Source organism: Microcaecilia unicolor, chromosome 2, assembly GCF_901765095.1.
Source record: "Microcaecilia unicolor chromosome 2, aMicUni1.1, whole genome shotgun sequence".
NCBI lineage: Eukaryota > Metazoa > Chordata > Amphibia > Gymnophiona > Siphonopidae > Microcaecilia > Microcaecilia unicolor.
The window spans coordinates 631,222,739-631,249,056 of NC_044032.1; the positions used below are offsets into that span (position 1 = coordinate 631,222,739).

The following is a 26,318-nucleotide window of genomic DNA, read 5'->3' on the forward strand; positions in this document are numbered from 1 at the left end:
GAGAACAATCAGCCTGCTGTCCTCGGAGAACAACTGCTACAGGTATGTATCATACCCTTTCTCCGAGGACAAGCAGGCTGCTTGTTCTCACGACTGGGGTATCCCTAGCTCTCAGGCTCACTCAAAACAATAACCCAGGTCAATTGAACCTCGCAACGGCGAGGGTACAACAGAAATTGACCTAAGAAGAACAACTAACTGAGAGTGCAGCCTGACCAGAATAAATTCGGGTCCTGGAGGGTGGAGTTGGATTTACACCCCAAACAGATTCTGCAGCACCGACTGCCCGAACCGACTGTCGCGTCGGGTATCCTGCTGGAGGCAGTAATGAGATGTGAATGTGTGGACAGATGACCACGTCGCAGCCTTGCAGATCTCTTCAATAGTGGCTGACTTCAAGTGGGCCACCGACGCTGCCATGGCTCTGACACTATGAGCCGTGACATGACCCTCAAGAGTCAGCCCAGCCTGGGCGTAAGTGAAGGAAATGCAATCTGCTAGCCAATTGGAGATGGTGCGTTTCCCGACAGCGACCCCTAGCCTGTTAGGGTCGAAAGAAATAAACAATTGGGCGGACTGTCTGTTGGGCTGTGTCCGCTCCAAGTAGAAGGCCAATGCTCTCTTGCAGTCCAATGTGTGCAACTGACGTTCAGCAGGGCGGGTATGCGGCCTGGGGAAGAATGTTGGCAAGACAATTGACTGGTTAAGATGGAACTCCGACACCACCTTCGGCAGGAACTTTGGGTGAGTGCGGAGCACTACTCTGTTGTGATGAAATTTAGTATATGGAGCATGAGCTACTAGGGCTTGAAGCTCACTGACCCTACGAGCTGAAGTAACTGCCACCAAGAAAATGACCTTCCAGGTCAAGTACTTCAGATGGCAGGTATTCAGTGGCTCAAAAGGAGGTTTCATCAGCTGGGTGAGGACGACGTTGAGATCCCATGACACAGTAGGAGGCTTGATAGGGGGCTTTGACAAAAGCAAGCCTCTCATGAATCGAACGACTAAAGGCTCTCCAGAGATGGCTTTACCTTCCACACGATAATGGTAAGCACTAATCGCACTAAGGTGATTCCTTACTGAGTTGGTCTTGAGGCCAGACTCTGATAAGTGCAGAAGGTATTCAAGCAGGTTCTGTGCAGGGCAAGAACGAGGTTCTAGGGCCTTGCTCTCACACCAAACGACAAACCTCCTCCACTTGAAAAAGTAACTCTTTTTAGTGGAATCCTTCCTAGAGGCAAGCAAGACCCGGGAGACACCCTCAGACAGACCCAACGCAGCGAAGTCTACGCCCTCAACATCCAGGCCGTGAGAGCCAGGGATTGAAGGTTGGGGTGCAGCAACGCTCCGTCGTTCTGCGAAATGAGAGTCGGAAAACACTCCAATCTCCACGGTTCTTCGGAGGACAACTCCAGAAGAAGAGAGAACCAGATCTGACGGGGCCAAAAGGGCGCTATCAGAATCATGGTGCCGCGGTCTTGCTTGAGCTTCAGTAAGGTCTTCCCCACCAAAGGTATGGGAGGATAAGCATACAGGAGGCCGGTCCCCCAATGAAGGAGAAAGGCATCTGACGCTAGCCTGCCGTGTGTCTGAAGTCTGGAACAGAACAGAGGCAGCTTGTGGTTGGTCTGAGAGGCGAAAAGATCCACCGAGGGGGTGCCCCACTCTCGGAAGATCTTGCGTACCACTCTGGAATGGAGCGACCACTCGTGCGGTTGCATGACTCTGCTCAGTCTGTCGGCCAGACTGTTGTTTACGCCTGCCAGGTACGTGGCTTGGAGAAGCATGCCGAACCGACACGCCCAACGCCACATACCGACGGCTTCCTGACACAGGGGGCGAGATCCGGTGCCCCCCTGCTTGTTGACGTAATACATTGCAACCTGATTGTCTGTCCGAATTTGGATAATTTGGCAGGACAGCCGATCTCTGAAAGCCTTCAGTGCGTTCCAGATCGCTCGGAGCTCCAGGAGGTTGATCTGCAGATCCTTTTCCTGGAGGGACCACAGACCCTGGGTGTGAAGCCCATCGACATGGGCTCCCCACCCCAGGCGAGATGCATCCGTCGTCAGCACTTTCGTGGGCTGCGGAATTTGGAATGGACGTCCCAGGGTCAAATTGGTCCGGATGGTCCACCAGAGCAGTGAAGTGCGGCAACTGGTGGAGAGGCGGATGACATCCTCTAGATTCCCGGTGGCTTGGAACCACTGGGAAGCTAGGGTCCATTGAGCAGATCTCATGTGAAGACGAGCCATGGGAGTCACATGAACTGTGGAGGCCATATGACCCAGAAGTCTCAACATCTGCCGAGCTGTGATCTGCTGAGACGCTCTGGTCTGCGAAGCCAGGGCCAAGAGATTGGTGGCCCTCGCTTCGGGAAGGTAGGCCTGAGCCGTCTGGGAATTCAGCAGCGCTCCTATGAATTCCAGAGACTGAGTTGGCTGGAGATGGGACTTTGGGTAATTTATCACAAACCCCAGCAGCTCCAGAAGTTGAATAGTGCACTGCATGGACCGGAGGGCTCCTGCCTCCGAGGTGTTCTTGACCAGCCAATCGTCGAGATATGGGAACACGTGCACTCCCAGCTTGCGTAGGTAGGCCGCTACCACCACGAGGCACTTTGTAAACACTCGTGGGGCAGAGGCGAGCCCAAAGGGCAGCACACAATACTGAAAGTGCCGTGCGCCCAGGCGGAATCTGAGATACTGTCTGTGAGCTGGCAGTATCGGGATGTGAGTGTATGCGTCCTTTAAATCCAGGGAACATAGCCAATCGTTTTTCTGAATCATTGGCAGAAGGGTGCCCAAGGAAAGCATCCTGAACTTTTCTTTGACCAGGAATTTGTTCAGGCCTCTCAGGTCTAGGATGGGACGCATCCCCCCTGTTTTCTTTTCCACAAGGAAGTACCTGGAATAGAATCCCTGCCCTTCCTGCCCGGGTGGTACGGGCTCGACCGCATTGGCGCTGAGAAGGGCGGAGAGTTCCTCTGCAAGTACCTGCTTGTGATGGGAGCTGAAAGACTGAGCTCCCGGAGGACAATTTGGAGGCAGGGAGGCCAAATTCAGGGCGTATCCGTACCGCACTATTTGGAGAACCCACTGGTCGGAGGTTATGAGAGGCCACCTTTGGTGAAAGAATTTTAACCTCCCTCCGACCGGCAGGTCGTCCGGTACGGACACTTGTAGGGCGGCTATGTTCCCATGGATCCAGTCAAAAGCCCGTCCCCGGCTTTTGCTGTGGAGGCGCAGGGGGCTGCTTAGGCGCACGCTGTTGACGGGAACGAGCGCGCTGGGGCTGTCCCTGTGCCTGACGAGGCCTTCGGGCCGGCTGGTTGTACCTACGCTTCGCAAAAGAATAGGGTGCAGCCTGCCGAGCCCGGGAAAAACGCCCGCCCGCGGGGGCGGGTGCTGAAGGCGCCCGGTGGGAGAGCTTGTCGAGAGCGGTTTCCCGCTGATGCAGTTGGTCAACCATCTGCTCGACCTTCTCGCCAAAAATATTATCCCCCCGGCAAGGGACGTCAGCCAGTCTCTGCTGGGTGCGGTTGTCCAGGTCAGAGGCACGCAGCCATGAGAGCCTGCGCATCACTATACCTTGGGCCGCAGCACGAGATGCCACGTCACAGGTGTCAAAAATCCCCCTGGACAGGAACTTTCTGCACGCCTTCAGCTGCCTGACCACCTCCTGATAAGGCCTGGACTGCTCCGGCGGGAGCTTATCGACCAGGTCCGCCAGCTGTTGCACATTGGTCCGCATGTGGATGCTCATATAGAGCAGGTAAGATTGGATGCGGGTCACGAGCATGGAGGATTGGTAGGCCTTCCTCCCAAATGAGTCCAGAGTGCGAGACTCCCGCCCCGGGGGCGCCGAGGCGGTATCCCTCGAACTCCGTGCCCTCTTGAGAGCAGAATCCACGACCGCTGAGTCATGGGGCAACTGGGGCCGCATGAGCTCTGGGTCAGAGTGGATCCTGTACTGGGACTCTGCTTTCTTGGGAATGGTGGGGTTAGTTAGTGGTCGCACCCAGTTCCGAAGCAGCGTCTCCTTCAGGACATTGTGCAGCGGTACCGTGGAGGACTCTCTAGGTGGTGATGGATAGTCGAGGACCTCGAGCATCTCGGCCCTCGGCTCTTCCACAGAGACCACGGGAAAGGGAATGCTTATAGACATATCCCGCACAAAGGAGGCAAAGGAGAGACTCTCAGGAGGTGAGAGCTTCCTCTCCGGTGACGGCGTGGGGTCCGAGGGAAGGCCCGTAGACTCCTCTGAGGAGAAATATCTCGGGTCCTCCTCTTCCCCCCACGAGTCCTCATCCTCGGTATCGGACATTAGCTCATGTAGCTGAGTCCGGTACCGGGCCCGGCTCGACGTCGAGGCACCAAGGTCTCGGTGTCGTCGAGCGGTGGACTCCCGCGCCGGCGGGGACGGAGCTCCCTCCATCGACGTCGACGGGGACTCCACCTGCGTGGCGGTCGAGACCGGCACCGCAAGCGGCGGCGGTGTCGACAGCCCCGGCGCCGGGCTAGAGCTCGCCGGCGCCACAGTCATCGGCGCCGGGGGCGCAAGCACCCCCGACGCCGGCACAGCCTGGCGCATCAGCCCTTCCAGGATCCCCGGAAGGATGGCTCTGAGGCACTCGTCCAGGCCCGCTGCCGGGAAAGGCGGTGGGGCCGGTAAGGGTGTCGGTGCCAGAAGCTGCTGGGGGCCAGGAGACGGCACCGAGGTGCCGGAACCCCGACGCGTCGGTACCTCCAAGACCGACGGAGATCTCTCCTCTCTGCGATGACGCTTCGGCGTCGACTCCTCTTCAGGGTGCACCGAGGGCTCCCGGTGACGGCGCTTCTTATCTTTTTTCCGGTGCACGTCACCGGCGCCGGAGGGCATGGAGGAGGAGGAGGTCGATCCCCCTCGGTCTCGAGGTACCGGGTCCGACAGGGTTCGGTCCCGTGGCTCACGAGTTGAGGGAGTGACCGGGGCCGACTGCCCACGCGGCCTCTCAACCCCACTCTCACCGGCGGACCGGCGGGCCGACGGGACCTGTTCTCCTGGGGTCGCTGCCATCGGTGCCGATGTCTCGGGCATCGATACCGGTACCGAAGAACCGGCCTTCGATACCGATGCCGTCGAGGTCGACGTCAAGGGGCCGGCGCAAGTTCCAAAAAGACGGTCCCGCAGAACTTGCCTCGCAACCTGAGTCCGTTTCCGGAGACCGAGACACAAAGCGCACGACTTGAGATTGTGCTCCGGCCCGAGGCACTGGAGGCACCAAGCGTGGGTGTCGGTCTGCGAGATCGGCCGGCCGCAGCGACCACACTTTTTAAATCCACTCGGGACCTTCGAGGACATCGACGGAAAAATCGCGTCGGCGAAGTCAAAGTCGGCAATGGTGGCTAAAATCACACCACGAAAAAATCAACCGACCGAGCGGCCACTAGGCCGCAGCGTGGCGTCCCTGCTAGAAAGCGAGGGAAAAAGGGGAGCGCGTGCTCCACACGCGCAAAAAAAGTCTTTTTTTTTTTTTTTTTTCTAAAACAATACAAACAAAATCAGAGGAAACCGAACGGGATCCAAGCGACGATCCGCGTAAACGCGGTCGAAAATCCGGCGGCTGAACAGAGAGAGAGGCAAACGCACCCCTCTCTCAGTCGCGGAAAAAAAGTAACTGGCGGGAGCGGTCGCGCACGGGCGGGAAGGCGGCCGCGCATGCGCGGTGGGCGTGGCCTGCGTGCCGACCGTCCCGCGAAGCTTCTTCCGGTTGGTGGGGGCTGCCGCGGACGTCAACCCAGTCGTGAGAACAAGCAGCCTGCTTGTCCTCGGAGAATAGTGGTTACTTAGAAGTGAAGAAGGTAATGAATATTAATAAAATCAATTTGCAAACAGTACTTCCTGAGCCCCTACGTCTTGCCCCATCCTTGGCCACCTTTAAATCTAGACTGAAAGCCCACCTCTTTAACATTGCTTTTGACTCGTAACCACTTGTAACCACTCGCCTCCACCTACCCTCCCTCTCTTCCTTCCCGTTCACATTAATTGATTTGATTACTTTATTTATTTTTTGTCTATTAGATTGTAAGCTCTTTGAGCAGGGACTGTCTTTCTTCTATGTTTGTGCAGCGCTGCGTACGCCTTGTAGCACTATAGAAATGCTAAATAGTAGTAGTAGTAGTAGTAGGTATGCAAATCTAGCTCATGCACATTCATTGTGGGTGTCTTGAAGGCCTGATCTGGCTAGGGCTCCCCCAGAGCAGGTTTGGGAAACCTTGCTCTACAAGCATGACTGCTTACTAATGCTGTCGTCAAACATTTTTCGATTTGATTTTTTTTTAAAAATTGGTTTTTCAATTCAATTTGATTCGATTTAACTAGATTGAAATAGTGAGGCCCACATGCTAATAATTATAACACAAAAGGATTAAAAAAAAACAAAAAAAAAAAACAGGCAGCAGCAATTGAACAAAGGCAAACTTTAATGTGAGCACGCCATGTTGCATTACATCATGTGAAAACTGAAGTTTGGTCAAGTCCTACATCTTCCAGCTTTAAGAAAAATCATTTTGTCCACTTTGGCTGGCTTCAGACAACTGCGTCTTGCAGCTATAAGTTGTCCAGAAGCAGAAACATGTTCAAAAACAGAATAATCCATTGTGTATCTAAAAGGTAAACTTCTTCAAAACAGATGAAGATTTGATTCCATGTGCCCCAATGGAAAGGAGAGTTTAATTCTACTTCCATTTAATTTCAATATATTCTATCACCTTTATAACACCAGGCTTCCCAGGGCAGATTACAACAGTAAAGATGAACCCATCAGGAAACAGGATCTCCTCACTGAAATCTGAACATCTGTACTGTATAGAACAGTGAAGAAAAATGAGCACAACCAACAGAGTTTACAATTGCGGTTTCTACTGGCTACAATAAAATTTGAAGCTGTTTTAGTGATATTTGTTATTTCTTTTCTCCTCCAGCTTTTAAGGCACTGCCTATCTCCACCCCCACCCCCCCAACGAGTCTTACATATTTCGCCTGCCCTCTCCGTCCGCGTGGTCATTTTTAGTGCCCTGAAGCGTTCTCCCTCCTGCACTGGCGATTCACATAATCAGCCTTCTGCCAGCGTCGCAGCCTCTTCTCAGGCGCATCCCGCCTACTCTAATGCAACTTCCTGTTTTCCGCAGAGGTGGGACAAGCCTGAGGAGAGGCCCAAATTCTGGCAGAAGGCTATGTGAATCGCCGGTGCCAAAGGGAGATGCTTCAGGGCAGTGAAAATGACCATGCAGAGGGGAGAGAGCAGCGAAAGATGTAACAGACCTCGGGCATTGCTATGGTAAGCGATAGCGGCTTGGGTGACAGCGGGCGGGTGGGAAAATCACAAATCAAGGCTCCCAATTTTTTTACAAAATGAATCGATAAATTGTGAATTGGACACTACTGCTTACCATCCAAGTGAGAAAACTTCTTTGGCTGAATCATCTCTTTTAGACCCAAATGACTGTGAGCTAACCTGTACTGAAGAGAGCTTTTCACTGCTGCTAGAAGCCTTTGTTTTGTGCTGTCATCAGCAGATCAGTTAGAGCATCTTATCTCCCAGAACAGAAAAAGAGAGTATGACAGCAGAAGAATTGAAAAGCCCATCTCACCTGCCCAGTGTGTAGATCACAACATACAAATCACTTTCCCATCATATCTTCATGACCAGTGATCTTCTAAGCTTATCTCAACCCTTCTTGAATTTGGTTGCTGTTTCTTTGCTTCCACCATCTCAATCGGCAGGCAGTTTCACGCCTCTATCACCCCCTTCTATCAGGAAATACTTTCCAATATTAGCCCCGAATCTAATCCATTTCAGCCTCACATACTGACCTCTTGCTCTAACTTCCTTTCCACTGATAAATCTCATGGAATCTTAGCAGAGACTGGGTGGCAACACCAGTGATTGGGAAGCAAAACCAGTGATTGGCAGACTTCTATGGTCTGTGCCCTGATTGTGACTGAATAGATATGGATGGGCTGCAGTGTAAATTTCAAGGAGCTTCTGAACTTTTAGTACAAGAAAGGTGCTTGGCAAACTTCTACAGCCTGTGCCCTGAAAATGGCAACGCAAATCAAACTCGGTATACATATAAAGTATCGTATACCATGTAAAATTAGTTTATCTCATTGGGCAGACTGGATGGACCGTGCAGGTCTTTATCTGCCATCATTTACTATGTTACTATGTAAATATTGTTACTTGTGCATTACTTATAGGTTATTGGTATTTGAATATCATCATCATACACCCCCCACCTCTCAGTACTCTAGGGCATACAGATTTATGGTCTGTGCCATTTTGATGATCTTCTGGGGACAGGGAGGGCTTTTATAATAAATTCCTTGCTGTCATCTTCCTGAAGAAAAAGGACTATGCCAGGAGTAAGCTAGTTCATGATATTCAGCTGGAAAATGGGTGTTGGAGGAAGAGGGGAAAGGGAGATTATTTTCCCCTGACTTGACAAGCGAATGTTTTCAGTTCTGGGCACAGTATTCTCCTTTTAATGGTGGAATCTGAAAATCTACAACCGTTTCTCTACATTTTCCATGAACCCATGGTAACATCTGTATCAGGAGCAACATCTTTATCAGAAGCAATGTTAAAAAACTAAATCACAAAGAATGATACTCAAGGCCAGTTCATGCTGCATGTCCGATCTCATTGAGGACAATACACTCAACCATGGACCCTATTCCAAAATATAGGATTTGGTATACCATCTTTCTTTGGTACAACCAAGGTGGTTTACATATATTATATACAAGTACTTTGCCTTTAGTAGGCTCACAATCTCAGTTTTCTTTGTTTTTGCACCTGAAGCAATGGAGGGTTAAATGACTTGCTCAAGGTCACAAAGAGATGCACAACCTGGTTCCCTTGGTTCTCAGCTCACTGCACTAATATTCTGAGGAGAGGTTTGTAAAATTTCAAAACAAACTCAGAAGTAGAGGTTTGAGGTTTCAATCAATACCAATGTGCTAAACATTATAGTCTATTTATACACCTCTAATTTACTGAACAGGTATAAAGTAATTTTCTCTTAACTTTGTTTAGGAAACCAAAGTGTAGTTCTCAGACTCTCAGGTGATGAAAACCAGAATGTGAATAGTACTCTAAAGGAGACAAAGAGATTCAAGAACAATCAAAAATGGTGAAGACAAAATTATTACCTGGAGGGTCCTGTTACTGAGGGATTCATCAAGCACTGTTGCCAGCTCCATTGCTCTCTTCTGGCTGGAAGGATCCAAGTAGTACATCATTTTGGCAGCTAGAGCAAAACCAGACATTACAGTTCCCTTCTACTCGTATGCCACCATAAACACCTAATAAACACAGTTTGTACAACTGGACTTATCAGACCACTGCCCTCTTTTTGACCAGTAAAACATTTATAAGCGAAAGTTGCTAGAAATACACAATAATGAAAATAAATAAATAAATATATAATATGTAAGTGAATGGTGGCTCTCAGAACTATAAATCAATGTATACTGACACTTCATTTCACATCTTTTTTAGTGAATTCCCACTCTAATTCACACACCAAATTAAATAAAAAAATGTGTTAACTATAAATACAAGTAGATCAACCATTTCTCTCATACTCTGAGGCATAAATCCCATAGGCCATGCTCTGTAGTGGAGAGCTATAAACTTGCAGTTATTTATAGGTTTCGTTATCAAACTTCTTCAGGGACGTAGGTGGCAACCCTGAAGCTAGTACGTATTCGCAATTTCAAAGCTCATGGCAATATTCTCCATACTGATTTTTTTAGTACCAACCTCATCAGTGTGGAGAATATTGCCATAAGCTTTGAAGTTGCAAATGCGTATGAGCCCCTGAAGAAGTTTGATAACAAAACATGTAAATAAGTTAAGGGGCACTTTTGAAGAGCTGCAAGTTTATAGAGCTCCACTACAGAGCATGGCCTATGGGATTTGTGCCTCAAAGTATGAGATAAACGGTTTATCTACCTATATTTAACATATTTTTCATTTCATTTGGTGCATGATTTAAGTGGGAGTTTACTAAAAATATGTAAAATACATTAATGGTGGCTCTATGAATGAGAACAATATATTGTCATCTTAAGTGTCTGTATCACGGACGCTGTATAAGTGATTTATTTATTTATTTCAGTACATTTATACCCCACCTTTTGCCACAGAGTTGCAGCCCCAAAGCGGCTTACAATGAACTTTTTATCTTTTATCAATTTTGCAAAATTTACTCCCTTCAATTCATATCCCAGGTCTTTACTCCAAGCCTCTATGAGTGCTCCATAGTTTCGGGGCGGACAGAGCGACAGCAGGGCCCGGTGCAAACTAGATATGGATACGTGACCATGTGTATCCCCTTTTAAGAATTCTCTTGCGTTTTTGTCCTAATTTTGTGCCCAATGCCTCTTGATCTAAGCTGTACCAATAGTGATGTAATTGTCTGTATGTAAAGTGATCTTTGTTAGTTAGAGAAAGTCTCTGCCTTAGGTCTTGAAATGTATACAAACCTCCTTCCTCATTTACTGTGTGTTCCATTAGGCTGATTCCCATGTCTGCCCATCTCTTAATTAACCTAGCCTCCAGTCCAGGTGGAAAATCTCCATTCCCCCGGAGCGGAAGCTGATCGCTAATATTTGGGCTTTGATTCCAAACTGTCATAAGAAAGCGCCAGACCTGTCTTAAAGGTAGTAACAGAATACTTTTCTTGCATGTTGGCGATAAACTTTGTGATTGGGCCTGTATTAGAAAGTTTACATGCCAAGGGCGATATAGTGCCTGTTCCCAACTGACTGGAGTAAATTGTTCTGTATTAAGTATCCAATCCCGAAGGTGCCTCAGTAGACATGCTTGATTGTACCGTCGAAGATTTGGGAGACCCAATCCTCCCTGCTCCCAGTTATCATATAAATATTCTAATCGCATCTTTGATTCCCCCCCCCCCCCATAAGAATTTCCTACATATGCTATTCAATTTCCGTACATCTCTTTGTAATAAGTGTATTGGCATAACTTGTAAATTGTAAAGCCATCTTGTGAATATTATCATTTTAAATAAGTTGATTCTGCCCATCAATGACAAAGGCAGATGGTTCCATTGCTCCAAGGAGGATCCTGTATCCCGTAACAGCTTCTCTACATTTAGTTGGTATAATTTATCTACATCCATGGACAGTCTCGCTCCTAAATAACGAAAAGACTCACCTGCCCATTTTAAAGGCACCCTTTCTAGCCAATTCCCCTCTTGCCACTCCTGTCTTTGTAATGCTTCAGACTTTTCTAAATTTAATTTGAAGCCAGAAAAATCTCCATACTCTTCCATACATTCCAAAAGAGCAGGCAGTGAGGTGTTGGGTTGGGTCACATGAACTAGCAAGTCATCGGCAAAAGCTGCAATTTTGAAAATATTATCGCCTATTTTTACCCCCTTTATGTCTGGTGTCCGCTGAATCTCTCTAATCAGGGGGTCTAATGTTAAAATGAATAATAAAGGCGAAAGTGGGCATCCTTGCCTGGTGCCACGAAATATAGAGAAGGGGGGAGATAGTATACCATTGGCCCATATCTGTGCTTGTGGCTGATAGTAAAACCGATGGGATGTCTTGATTTGACACTGCCTCTAATGTTGTAAGTATCCTTCGTACATTTTTCGTAATATTTCTACCCTGTACAAATCCTACCTGAGATTCCTCTATTATATCTGGCAGTATCCTAGAGAGTCGATTCGCTAAAACCTTGGCATATAGCTTAGCTTCATAATTGAGCAACGAAATCGGTCTATATGATTCTGGTTTCATTACATCTTTTCCCGGCTTTGGTAGTACTATGATCTGCGCCAGGCGTAGTGATGCTGGCATTTGTTGCTCCCGTGCTAGAACTACAATGAACTTTTTAAAAATAAATAAAACCAAATACATTGCAGTTACACTTATAGATTTATAGTTCTGAGGGCCACTGTTAACTTACATATTATACATATACTAGTAAAAAAAAAGGCCCGTTTCCGTAACAAATGAAATGGGCGCTAGCAAGGTTTTCCTCGGGGTGTATATGTTTGAGAGAGTGTGTGTGAGACAAACACAGTGAATGTGCGAGTGTGTGTGACATAGATTGAGGCTGTCTGTGTGAGAGTGTGTGTGTGAGATTAAGAGTGTGAGTGAGAAAGAATGAGAGTGCGCGGCAGGGGCCCCCCTCCGTTTCCCGCCCTCCTTCCCCCTCCCCGTCTTCCCTCCCCCTCCCCTTTTTCCTCCCCTCCCAGCTTCAGGGTCGTGGTCCCCCCTCCCTCCGCCTTTCAGGGTCGTGGCCCCCCTCCCTTCCAAGTTCAGGGTCCCTCCCTCCCACTCCCACGTTCAGGCTGGCTCCCTCCCTCCTTCTCTCCCACGTTCAGGCTGGCTGGCTCCCTCCCACCCTCCGACTTTCAGGCTGCCTGCCTGACTCCCCCCCTCCCTCGCACGTTCAGGCTGGCTCGGGGCAATGGTAGTCCTCCCTTCTTTCTTGCAGGTTGTTTGCATATGTTCGCGATGCGTCTGACATCACGTTTCGTCATGTAGCAACGGGTGGGCGATGCTATTCGTTGAGTATCAGTGCTCCGCCCTCGACGTCATCACGTTGTGATGCGAGGGCGGGGCAGACACTCATGGAGGAACAGCGATCTACACAACTACAAATGTAGAACGTTTGGAGACTTCTGGCTTCATTAGAACGTTGGAGGTGCGTTTTATATACAGAGATATTATTCTTGCATATTTCTAGTGACTTTAGCCTACACATGTTTTAATGGTCAAAAGGAGGGCACCATAAACAGCTATGCATAATTCATGGAACCCGCAGGGGCAGTACTTCAAGATGCACGCACACAGGCCTGCAGTAGTTCTCATAAGAGAAGGTAAAATTAGTCCTTACCTGATAATTTTCTTCCCATTAGTCCCAACAGATCAATCCAGAGACTTGTGGGTTATGTCCCTCTGCCAGCAGGTGGAGATAGAGAGAACTCCAAGGTTTGCTATATGTGGTCATGTGAAGCCAGCTCAACATCAGTATGAATGATACCAAAGCAGTGTAAATAACTTATCATAAAATAACAATAACACTCTCCTGCCTTTGCAAACTGCACCAGATCATCATGGCACAGACACTGCTATTCCATTACTATGTTGCAGTTTGTGGTTTTAAAAAAAAATAAGTTTATAAACAGATCAAACGAAGGAACCCGCCTGGAACAACCACCAAACAAGCACACACACACATCAAAAATAAGGGCGGGCATCTGGATTGATCTGTTGGGACTAATGGAAAGAAAATTATCAGGTAAGGACTAATTTTACCTTCCACATCAATCCAGAGACTTGTGGGACGTACCAAAGCAATCCTCAAGTAGGGCAGGACAGTGCCACCCCAGAAGCCAGAACTGATGCTCCAAAGACCGCGTCCTGGCGGGCTGCCACGTCCAGATGGTAATGCTTAGCAAACGTATGTACTGAAGCCCACCTTGCAGCCCTGCAAATGTTGTCCAACAGAACCAGACAAGATTCCGCAAATGCAGTAGCATGAGCCCTCGTAGAATGCGCCCGCACCTAGAGAGCCACCTCCTCTTCTTCACCCTTCAACCCTCTCCCTCAACCAACCAACTCTGGCCTTTCTCTCCTCCTTTCCTGATATCACCGAGAAGGAAACCACCTGCCTTCTTTCCTCCTCGAAATGCACCACTTGTTCCTCTGATCCCATCCCCACCAACTTAACACCATCTCTCATACTGTTCTCCATCTGTCATATCCTCAACCTCTCTCTTTTCACTGCAACTGTCCCTGACACCTTCAAGCACGCCGTAGTCACACCCCTCCTCAAAAAACCATCACTCGACCCTACCTGTCCCTCCAACTACCGCCCCATCTCCCTCCTACCCTTCCTCTCCAAAATACTTGAGCGTGCCGTTCACAGCCGCTGCCTTGATTTTCTCTCCTCTCAGGCCATCCTCGATCCGCTTCAATCCGGTTTTCACCCTCTACACTCGACAGAAACAGCACTCTCTAAAGTCTGTAATGACCTGCTCCTTGCCAAATCCAGAGGACACTACTCTATCCTCATCCTCCTCGATCTATCCGCCGCTTTTGACACTGTCAATCATGACTTACTTCTTGCCACACTGTCCTCATTTGGGTTCCAGGGCTCTGTCCTCTCCTGGTTCTCCTCCTATCTCTTCCACCGCACCTTCAGAGTTCACTCCCATGGATCTTCCTCCACCCCAATCCCACTCTCTGTTGGAGTTCCCCAGGGACCTGTCCTTGGACCCCTTCTTTTCTCAATCTACACCTCTTCCCTGGGCTCACTGATCTCATCTCATGGTTTCCAGTATCATCTTTATGCTGATGACACCCAGCTGTATCTCTCCACACCAGACATCACCGTGGAGACCCAGACCAAGGTATCGGCCTGCTTATCCAACATTGCTGCATGGATTTCCAACCGCCACCTGAAACTGAACATGGCCAAGACCGAGCTTATCGTCTTTCCACCAAAACCCACTTCTCCTATTCCTCCTCTCTCGATCTCAGTTGATAACACCCTCATCCTCCCCGTCTCATCCGCCCGCAACCTCGGAGTCATCTTCGACTCCTCCCTCTCCTTCTCTGTGCATATCCAACAGACAGCCAAGACCTGTCGCTTCTTCCTCTTTAACATCAGCAAAATTCGCCCTTTCCTCTCTGAGCACACCACCCGGACTCTCATCCACGCTCTCATTACCTCTCGCCTTGACTACTGCAACCTACTCCTCACTGGCCTCCCACTTAACCATCTATCCCCCCTTCAATCCGTTCAGAACTCTGCTGCACGTCTTATATTCCGCCAGAACCGATATACTCATATCACCCCTCTCCTCAGGTCACTTCACTGGCTTCCAATCAGATACCGCATTCAGTTCAAGCTTCTCCTTCTCACCTACAAATGCACTCAGTCTGCAGCCCCTCATTACCTCCCTACCCTCATCTCCCCTTATGTTCCCGCCCGAAACCTCCACTCACAGGACAAATCCCTCCTCTCAGTACCCTTCTCCACCACCGCCAACTCCAGGCTCCGCCCATTCTGCCTCGCCTCACCCTATGCTTGGAATAAGCTTCCTGAGCCCTTACGCCAAGCCCCCTCCCTACCCATCTTCAAATCCTTGCTCAACGCCCACCTCTTCAATGTTGCTTTCAGCACCTAACCTTTATACCTTTCAGGAAATCTAGACTGCCCCAATTTGACTGACTGTACATTTGTCCTTTAGATTGTAAGCTCTTTGAGCAGGGACTGTCCTTTTTATGTTAAATTGTACAGTGCTGAGTAACCCTAGTAGCGCTTTAGAAATGTTAAGTAGTAGTAGTAGAGGTAGGCCGAAACGATTTCCTCATGAAGCCATTTGGTCACAGTAGCTTTGGAGGCCATAGCCCTCTTACTGCACCCCACAAACACGTATAGACAACCGGAAAGCCAAAAGCTGTTCATGGCCTCCAAATGCCACAGAAAAATGTCCCTCACATCCAGACAGTGTAGCACCCTGTAGTCTGCTGGATAATCCTCCCACCAAAAGGCCGGCAACATCAGCGACAGGTTCAGGTGAAAGAGAGACACTACTTTGTGCAAAAAGGATGGAACCGTTTGAATACAAACCCCCTTCTTCCATGAAACAAAGGAATGGGTCCCTGCAGGACAGAAACTAAAGCTCCAAGACTCATCTCGCTGAGGCAATGGACACTAGGAACACTGTCTTCAATGTAAGACCTTTTAGAGAAGCCCTATTCAAGGGCTCAAATGGGGCCTTTTGCATGGCCTTCAACAACAAATTAAGGTTCCATGGTGGTACCACCAGAACCCTAGGTTGTTTGGCTCCCCAGAGAAAGCACACCACGTCCAGGTACGCAGTCAAGGAACAACCCTGAAAGCGGCTGTGAAAGCAGGCCAATGCAACCTGCACTTTCAAAGACCTCAAAGAAAGGGATTCATCGAGACCATCCTGCAAAAATGCTAGGATCAACATCACCAAGGCCGCCTCTGCTGATATCTCAAAGACAGAACACCAAGACTCAAATGTCCGCCACACCCGAATGTAAGCTGTGGAAGTAAAGAACTTCCATGCCTCCAACAACGCAGAGATCACCCTATCGGGATAACTCTTTTCTCAAAAGCACCCTTTCAAGAGCCAGGCTGTAAGGCCAAAGAGGGAGGGATCCTCCATAGCAATGGGTCTGCGAAACAGCAGGCCACAGGACCCATCACCCACAGGGGATCAATCAATCATCAACCTGACAAGATCCACATACCATGGCCGCTTGGGCCGATTCGGAGCTACCAGAATCACCGGTCCTGGATGCTTCACAATCCGTCCCACCACACGGCCCACCATGGGCCAAGGAGGGAACATGTACAGGAGCAACCCTGGCCAGGGTTAAAGAAGTGCATCGATTCCTTCTGATCCAAGCGCCCTTCCCTTGCTCCAGGGTGCCCGTCTGTTGACATAAGCAACCGCTGTCGCATTGTTGGATAGAACCTGGACCGACCATCATCAGATAAGAGATTTGAATGCTCACATGGCCAGTCAAATCACCCCCAACTCCAGGTGGTTGATCGACCATGCTGATTCCACCGAGGACCAGGTCCCCTGGGCCGTATGCCCGAGACAGTGGGTCCCCAGCCGGACAGACTGGCACCTGTGGTTACCACAATCTATTCCGGCATCTGCAGAGGCATACTCCCCCCCCCCCCCCGTAAGGTCTCAGGTAGTCACCACCAACGCATTGCAAACTGTGCTTGTGAAGACTAAGGAATTCGAAGGGAGTAATCCTTGGACAGGGGTGACCAACGGCTGAGCAGCAACAACTGTAGGGCCTGCATATGGTGCCTGGCCCACGGCACTACATCCAATGTCACTGCCATTGAATCCAAAACCTGCACAAAGTCCCATGCCCTGGGGGCCACGACTTGCAGTATGGAAGGAGTAGTAAATGGAGCAGGCACCAAGTCTGGAGAAGAAATATGCAAAACTTCCAGCACCTGGATAATAAAAGAAGAAAGCTCTTCTTTTTGAAACGGGTGTGCCGCGGTAGGGTCATACCCCCTTCTCCAGTGGCCATTTCCCCTCTTCCAGAGCATCAAACGCTGCCTGAATAGAGTTCCCAGACAGGTGTCCCTCTTCGACATCCAAGGGACAAGAGTCCTCCTCCAGGGCCCGTGGAAGGTCTATTTGTGGCTTCTTAGGAAGAGACGGAGCAAGGACGGCCAAGGGCCCCTGGGGGAACGGTAGAATAGAAGCACCTTGTAGGTTACTTGTGCGTTTCAATAAAAAAAAGTTTTATGCATGAGAAGCACAATTTCAGGAGAAAAAGGAGCTGCATTAGCCTCAGCAAGTATTGCACTGGTTCCTGATGCTCCTGGCTCCTCTAGCCCCGATTCAGGGGTCTGGGCTTGCTGTGTTCCTGCTGCCGCTGTAAAAACCGCGAGGTGAGGGAGAAAATGGTGCCCGAAGGAGCACATGGCAGTGCTAATATCAGCGATCTTACCAAAACTGCCTCAGGAGCTGCAGCACCGTCCATTGCCCATGGTACCAGACCGCATGCAGATATCACAGCTTCCCAACGCTGTTCTCTGGCCTCCACACTGGGAGCAGTGCTTTGCTGATTCCAACGATGCCAACATCACCTCCCAATTAGCTGATCAGCACCGAGCCCTTTATACATGCTGCCCGATCGTACCTGGCCCAGTGCACCAGCAGTTGGTCTGAAATTAACTGCACTCACTCCACAGCTAACCTACAATTAGGTTCTCAGAGGCAGGAGAAAAGCTGGAGCCGATAGAATCAAACCAGAGGACCCACTGGTATTTAAGGGGGGGGGGGGGGCGGCGGGGACCTGGCACCACCAAGGATGCCCCCAGTAAGACCACCACAATTTCCTCAAGGCTCAACAGCCCCTGAGGGTATGGGATAGGAGCCAGTCCACTTCTGAGCTGCACGGTTATGACACTCCACCTGCTTGATAGAATATTGAGGCTCACCTGGCTGCACATGATCACCTATAGCAAACCTTGGAGTTCTCCCTATCTCCACCTGCTGGCAAAGGGACATAACTCACAAGTCTCTGGATTGATCTGTGGGACGTTATGGAACAGTCAGCTGGCAACATCAGAGAAAGAGAAAAAGATTTGAAATATAAAAGACACAAGTATTCAACAATACCATAAACTACTCTAACAGAGAATTAGATGTTCCTTGGTTTTGTATCCACTATTTAGAAGACAGCTAAAATGGGTGCAGCTGAAAAATATTCATGAGCTTTGCAAAAAGAAGCAGGCATTTCTCTTATTTGGTAAGTGGTGGGATACAGCTAGAAGTAAAGTTGGTGGCTGCAGCTTTTCCATTAAAAAATTATTATTAGGAAATGCAATCTAACAGATTTTAGGCTTAACTGGCTTGTTTGAAGCTCTCAATGCATTCACTCCCTCCTAAATGTTTCCACCACAAAACTAGACTGTCTTATCACTGTATTATAAAGACTGATTATTCTCTTATAATGTTCCTTAATACAAGTTTCACTTACAGTATATATATTAAAAAAAAGACACCTCTATTCAATTCTTTATAGCTTTGAAGGGTCCCTCACACACATCACATTTTACCCAAATAAAATAGTTCTAGTGTATCTTTCCATACGTGATCTTGAAACAGCAGACCAGCAGTCACATCCTTCAAGGGCTTTGTTCATACTCTCAGGATGGGTAATATGGCTTTTCCTTAATTGCTCAATATGACTAAAAACCATCTTCCCATCACTGCATAAACTGCGCAACCTTTCAGCTTTCACGTTCATTTTAAGCATTACCTTACTTCTCTCACAATCTCTTTTTCTAGCTTGTTTATTGCCTTTTTGATTTTCCATTGTTCATTATTCTATTTGTGTTACAAGGTGCCTTAGATAAAATAGCGTGGTCGCCATCTTAGTGCAGTTTAATGCACAGAAATAAAGGTTTAACATACAGAAAAGGTACTGCCTTTTTACTGGACTAATATAAAACATTTGTGGTACAGTTTGAGAGCCTTAGATAAAAACATCACGTAAATAATAGAAATAATAATGACCTGTAAATATGGGTAGCAGTGCAACCCTACAGTTTCATAAACTAACACTTAACTGCCAGGTATTTTTCCAGTATTCCTGCCATCTTCTCCCTCAGACCAGGAAGGACAGATTACAGGTACCTTCAGAGGCTAGTCCTCACCTGGCTTCAATTAGCCAATGGCTGCTGCTGAGTTTGAGACTCACTCATTCCCAATAACCACCTCCACAGCCAACACATCTCCCACTGGCTCGAAAAAGGACTGAAGGCGGGTTCACTTGCCCGGTAGACTAACTTATCCCCCCACCATGTGGAACTATGTTTTAAAACCACTATAATGCACCAGAAATATTTTTCTAAGGATTTATCCATATTTGACTGAGACTAGTACAACCACAGTGTCTAATGCATCCCTGCAGTTTAGGAATAAATCATCCTCTTTGCTCCACACACTTGCCCACATCAGTACCAATTAGGCAACTTGCATGCCCCAATTTATTGCTATATTATACACTGGCATTTACATCAACAATTCAGAAAAACTGCTTCTCCTGGTTAACGAGTTGCCAGAATCATCAATTGTTAACTGACAACAGACATCTGCTAAAATTTGCTGCCACTGTAGTAATTAAAAATAAACATTTTGGTAACAGTGCCCTTGGAAGTGGGCTTCATGATAAAGTGCTATTCACTTTTCATGAAGCACTTGTAGCTTAAGTCATTAGCTCATACCTTTGCCAAATTTAGCTCAAGGTAAGGTTCATCAATTATTTCCCTGTACCTGGAAGGCTTTAAGTTTGTACCTGAGGCAATGGAGAGTTAATGGATTTACCCAAGATCACAAGGAGCAGTAGAAGGATTTGAAACCTGGCTTTCCTGGTCCTCAACCCACTGCTACTCCTCCATTCCACATTCAGCACAGATCATGATCTGATGATAAAGCTTGCTGTAGCAGGTGCTCAGTTCACTCAAACAGGTCTCTCCTTCTAAAACACTTTTTAGTATGGGACTCACTAGCCAATCATTTCCTGATTGACTAAAACTGGTTTCAAATCTCTGCAGCAAAACTGCAAATGTCATCTGTGTGCAGACAGCTGGGGCTCTTGTTTGGGTGGAAGTGTTACCTGATAACCTATGTGGTATTGAGCCACAGTTCTTTTTCTGGAACGCTTCATTAAATGCCTTTGGATTTGTTTCTCCAAAAAGTTGGTTCATTTCTTGCTTTAATACTGTTCTAACTGGATCAGGTAATTCTTTACTTTCGGACACTGTCAAAAAGACAAAAAGTTCCAAATCAGAATAGCAGGCCAGCGTCACATAAGAATCCTTTAGTAAAAGGCAGATCTGCTTCCTTCTCAAGATACTGGACAATGATAGTTATTCTATGTAGCTGTTATGCATAAAGAGCAATATTACAAAGTATAGAATAAAGACTAGCACAAAATTTATATAACAGAAACTACTACTAATATAAAGAGCATGTAAATATACAGGATAAAACCCCATAAAATCAAGAGCTACACAAAAACAATTCATTCAAATTAGAAATAAAACAGTAACACAAGACAGAGAACAACTGAACACTACAAATATAATTATTTAAAAGCAATCAAAAATAATATACTTTAAATTGCACTACAACAAGTCTGTCATTGTTCAAATTTCATATTGAAATTGGTTCCTTAGTAAAGGACTAGCACAACAAAAGGCACTTTTTCTGAAACTCTGATCAAATGTTTAAAAGGTGGGGGTGGGGGGGGGTTAGGACGACTGATGAAAAATTCAATAATCACCCAGGGTTATAATGAACTAATAGGTTCATAAGCTATCTAGCTCCTAAGCTGTGCAGGGATTTAAAAACTAAAGAAAAGTAATTTAAACTACATATGAAACACAACAGGGTGCCAAATGGATCAATTGTCAGGCAATCTTAACAAACAGCATGGGCCCTAGTAGTACTTTATTTGCAAACATCCCTTGCAAGACTGTATAACCCATTCTGGGTTTCTGCATGACCAGCATCTGTCCCTTGAAAAAGAAATAGCTGCTGTGGGAAGGCAAAAGACGAAGTTGTTTTTCTACCTGCGGGATCTTAAAACTCTCTTTTTTGCCTTACTGTTGAATCACTTGGACTCTTATGCCTTGTATATTGTGGGACTATTCAATCTTCCCTATGTCATCCAAAGTTAGGCCTTCTTTTACAAAGCTGCACTAGCGATTCCTACGTGACAAATGAGAGAAAGCCCATATGAAATGGATGGACTTCCTCTCATTTACTGCGTAGGAATCGCTAGCGCAGCTTTGTAAAAGAAGCCCTTGGTACAGAACACTGCTGCACATGTAATATTAAAGCTAAATTTTATTATTGTTGTTTTGGAGATTTTGTAAGTGATCATTGGAGCGATTTAGATTGCTTTACATCCTGATATCTTTTTTCTTCATTTAAAAACATCTGAAAAAGATATGGGGGAATGTGCTCTTTTCGATACTCTATGAATGGGACAATTGTGGCATGATGCTCTTCTAGAATCTCGGGGACAGAGGGGGGCGGGGGGGGAGTTCGAGTAAATAGGGTGGGTGTATTACAGAAGGGAATTTCCTTCAAAAATGATCATTAAAGACGTATTATAGCCAAATGGACTTTACTTTGTATAATGTCTACGTTTTGGCTGTAGTTTCTGTAATATCAATAAAGATCATTTTTCCAAAAAATGTTGAAAGCTATAAAAAGGCATCACTTACATTTAGGATTATCTGATTTCTATTAAAAAGGAGAAATCTTTTTGATGAAATAATCACAGTCGTCATCGCCCTCATTCTATAACCCTAGCACTAAACGACAGCACCAGTAATATTAAGTGCTAAAATGCAACCTTTATGTGCTCACATTTACATCTGCTTTTTACATAGTGTGTTGGCGCACAAACGTGGACTTGTGCTTTATTCTACAATGGAATCTGGGTACACAGATGCCGTTTTAGAATTTGCGTTTTGGCGTCCAAATTTGTGCAACCTTTACAGAATTTCCCCCCGTTCAGCTATTTCAGGGCCTCTTATGAATTTGCGCTAGCGGCTCCTGCAGTAACACTGACAAAGCCCATTCGCTTCGCATGGGCTCCATCAGCTCTGCTGCATGGGAACCACTAGCATGGCTTGATAAGAGAGGCCCTTAGCAATTTGGTGCTAAACATACATCAACAAATTGTTTTGGATTTTTTTTTTCGTATTTGTTTTGAAAGTGAAAGAGATATTTTTCTGAAATGCAGTTCTGTACTAATTAATACTCCAAGGGAGCACTGTGTCCTCTCTTGGAGGCTGACCCACCCCATTTCCCGTTTTCTCTTATATTCAGTGTGCACTGAACTCAGCATCCCGTCTCTCAGAGATCCCAAAAAGTAAATCTATTTCTTATAGCCCATTACCAAGTTTAATTATTTTATTTATTGATAAACCACCCCTTGAAAAGTAGGATCTAAGCGGTTTATAGAAAAGTTGGGAAATGGAAATTACAATTTTCAAAAGCAAAAGTAAAAAGTAGTTAAGTTCAGCTTCAGTCATGTAACCAGATCCAGGATAAGTGACAGCTCCCCTAAGTACATCTGACTAATAAATTATTTTTAATGGGCTTTTCTTCCAGGAAAGTATCCAAACCTCTTAAGATATGTCCCTGCTGGATCAGACCAGAGGTTCATCCTGTCTCTAACAATGGCCAATAGAGGTCACCAAGATGAACCTGGCAGATCCCAAAGAATGAATCTGCTTCTTGCACTTCCCTCCCAGTGGCAGTATTCAAGGGTCTACTTGGCTAATATCATTATAGGCACTTATTCTAGGAATAGGTCCAAATCCCTTTTAATCTTAGCTATGCTGGATGCCTTGGCCAAATCCTCTGCAACACAGAAACACAATGGCAGATAAGAGCCAAAAGGCCCATCTTCAGTAACCACTAACTCCTTTTCCTAAGGGATCCCATGTGCCTATCCCATGATTTCATAAATTCTGACACAGCCCTCGTCTCCACTAGGAGGCCATTCCATGCATCCACTACCCTTTCTGTGAAAGAGCATTTTCATAGATTCCTCCTAAGCCTATTTCCTCTTAACTTCCTCCTATGACCTCTCATTCCAGAGTTTTCCTTCGTTTGAAAAAGGCTCTCCTCCTGTACATTAATGCCATGGAGGTATTTAAATGTCTCTATCATATCCCCTCTCTCCTGCCGCTCTTCTAGCATATACGTGTTGAGGTTCATCCCACAGCTTGACTGGTCATTCATAGAAAAAATAATTCTTCCAATTTGTTTTTAAACTTGAAGGTATAAATAACATTCTCTACTTACCTGTTCCACCCTGCTCATGATTTTGTCTCTTCCAAGGAAGTTATTCCATCATCTTTATAATTTTTGCCACCCTTCTCTGTGCTTTTTCAAGTTATGCTAGATCATTTTTGAGGTGGCATGACCAGAACTGCATACAGTACTCAAGATGTAGTTGCACCATTATAACATTCATTTTATTATCCACTCCTTTCCAAATACTTCCTAACATTATATTTACCTTTTTCTTTTGGATACCTGCCACACATGGAGCTAAGAATGTCAAGGTATTGCTCAAAATGATTCCAAAATACTTTTCATGTATAATGAGGCCTACTATGGAATATCAAATTGTATAAGTATAGCTAGGATTATTTTTCCATCAGTGGTTCACAAACCTGTCTTGGAGGCTCCCCAGCCAGTCAGGTTGTCAGGATATCCCCCATTAATATGTATGAGAGATTTGCATGCAGTGGAGGCAGTGCATGCAGATCTGTCTTATGAATATTTATGGTGGATATCCTGAAAACCTGACCAGCTGGGGAGCCCCAAAGACAGGTTTGGGAAATCACTTCCTGCCATTTTGATGCCCACTTCTCTAGTCTGCCAAGGCCCATCTATAAGTTGCTCATTGTCTGCTTGCATTTTAACTCCTTTGAATGCTTTTGTCTCATCTGCGAATTTGATCAATTTATTCATTATTCCCTTTTCCAGATTGTTAATGAAAATATTAAACACTAGTCCCATCATCGCTTTCTGAGGCATACCCCTTTCTAATGGGACAATGAACCATTTAGTCCCACTTTTTGCTTCCTGTCTTATGCATTTGACAATTTGGCAATCCACAGAAACAAGTCGCCTCAAATCGGACTGTATCAAATGTCATCTGAAAGTAAAAATGCATCATTACCAGCTAGTTCTCCTTCAACCACATGCTTATTCAAATTGTCAAAGAATTCTAATATATTAGGATAGCATGACCTTTATTAAATAAATCCATGCTGGCTCTTCTCCAGTAATTTTGTTCTTAACAAAAGCTTGAACCATTTTGAACCTCTTTTTGAATCCTATAGTTACTTTGACCATATCCTGCAAGATTCCCCCAGTTTTTATTGTAATCCGCCCTGGATAAGGGCAGACTAAAAAATAATAAATCTAATCTAACTGTATGTTGCGGGGGGGGGGGGGGGGGGGGGGGGGGGGGGTGGAGAGAAAAGCTTTCTACAATTTGTTTTCAACCTGCTGGTTCTTAGTTTTATGAAGTATCCTCTTGTTTTGGTGTCTGAAAAGGTAAACCACCAACCCTTTTAACTGTTTCACCTCACTCATGAATTTATAAACCACTATATTCGCTCTGTCATCTTTTATCCAAGCTGAAGAGCCCTGATCTGTTTGGTCTTTCATCATTACGAGGGGTTTGCCACACCCATTTATCATTTTTATTGCCCTTCTCCGAAACTCTTCTAGTTCTGCTACATCCTTTTTGTAATAATGCAACAAGAACTGCACACAATACTCATGGTGCAATTGCAACATGGGTTCATACAGCAGCATTAATGATATTCAGTTTTAGCCTCTATTCCTCTTTCAATAATGTCTAACATTCTATTTGCTGATTTGTCAGCTATAGCATACTGAGCTGAAAATTTCAATGTATTATTTACAAGTACTTCAAGATCTTTTTCCTTGGGGGATGTCCTAATATGGAATTCAGCACCTGGTACCTGTTACTGAGATTATTTTTCTCTTATGAGCTCACTGTCTTTCCACCCAAACCCACTTCTCCTCTCCCACCACTCTCTATTTCAGTCGACAACACCCTCATCCTCCCCGTCTCATCTGCCCGCAACTTCGGAGTCATCTTCGACTCCTCCCTCTCCTTCTCTGCCCATATCCAGCAGACAGCCAAGACCTGTCGCTCCTTTCTCTATAACATCAGCAAAATTCGCCCCTTCCTCTCCGAGCACACCACCCGAACTCTCATCCACTCTATCAACTCTCGCCTTGACTACTTCAACCTACTCCTCACTGGCCTCCCACTTAACCATCTATCCCCCCTTCAATCCGTTCAGAACTCTGCTGCCTGTCTTATCTTCCGCCTAGACCGATATGCTCATATCACCCCTCTCCTCAAGTCACTTCACTGGCTTCCGATCAGGTACCGCATACAGTTCAAGCTTCTCCTACTAACCTACAAATGCACTCAATGTGCAGCCCCTCATTACCTCTCTACCCTCATCTCCCCTTATGCTCCTACCGGTAACCTCCGCTCACAGGACAAATCCCTCCTCTCAGTACCATTCTTCACCACCACCAACTCCAGGCTCCGCCCTTTCTGCCTCGCCTCACCCTATGCTTTGAATACTACTACTACTACTACTACTTAACATTTCTAGAGCGCTACTAGGGTTACGCAGCGCTGTACAATTTAACAAAGAGAGACAGTCCCTGCTCAAAGAGCTTACAATCTAATAGACAAGTGAACGGTCGGTCCGATAGGGGCAGTCAAATTGGGGCAGTCTGGATTCACTGAACGGTAAGGGTTAGGTGCCGAACGCAGCATTGAAGAGGTGGGCTTTTCAATGAATAAACTCCCTGAGCCCATACGCCCCCTCCCTGCCCATCTTCAAATCCTTGCTCAAAGCCCACCTCTTCAATGTCGCTTTTGGCACCTAACCATTGTACCTCTATCCAGGAAATCTAGACTGCCCCCAATTTGATTGACTGCACTTTTTTGTCCTTTAGATTGTAAGCTCCTTTGAGCAGGGACTGCCCTTCTTTATTAGATTGTACGTAACCCTGGTAGCGCTTTAGAAATGTTAAATAGTAGTAGTTATGTGCATAACTTTGCACTTGTTCACATTAAATTTCATCTGGCATTTAGGTGCCCGG

At 46.5% G+C, this 26,318-nt stretch overlaps 1 protein-coding gene across 1 annotated transcript in view; it reads right to left on the reverse strand.

Moving 5' to 3' along the window:
- NAA15 (N(alpha)-acetyltransferase 15, NatA auxiliary subunit) overlaps positions 1-26,318 on the reverse strand; it is a 227,765-nt gene that overhangs the window by 13,715 nt on the left and 187,732 nt on the right. The window contains exons 18-19 of the mRNA XM_030191710.1: positions 20,239-20,382; positions 9,202-9,299 (exon numbers count right to left, since the gene is read on the reverse strand). Of these exons, the coding sequence (XP_030047570.1) occupies positions 9,202-9,299; positions 20,239-20,382 (242 nt within the window). The remainder of the gene's footprint in view (positions 1-9,201; positions 9,300-20,238; positions 20,383-26,318) is intronic.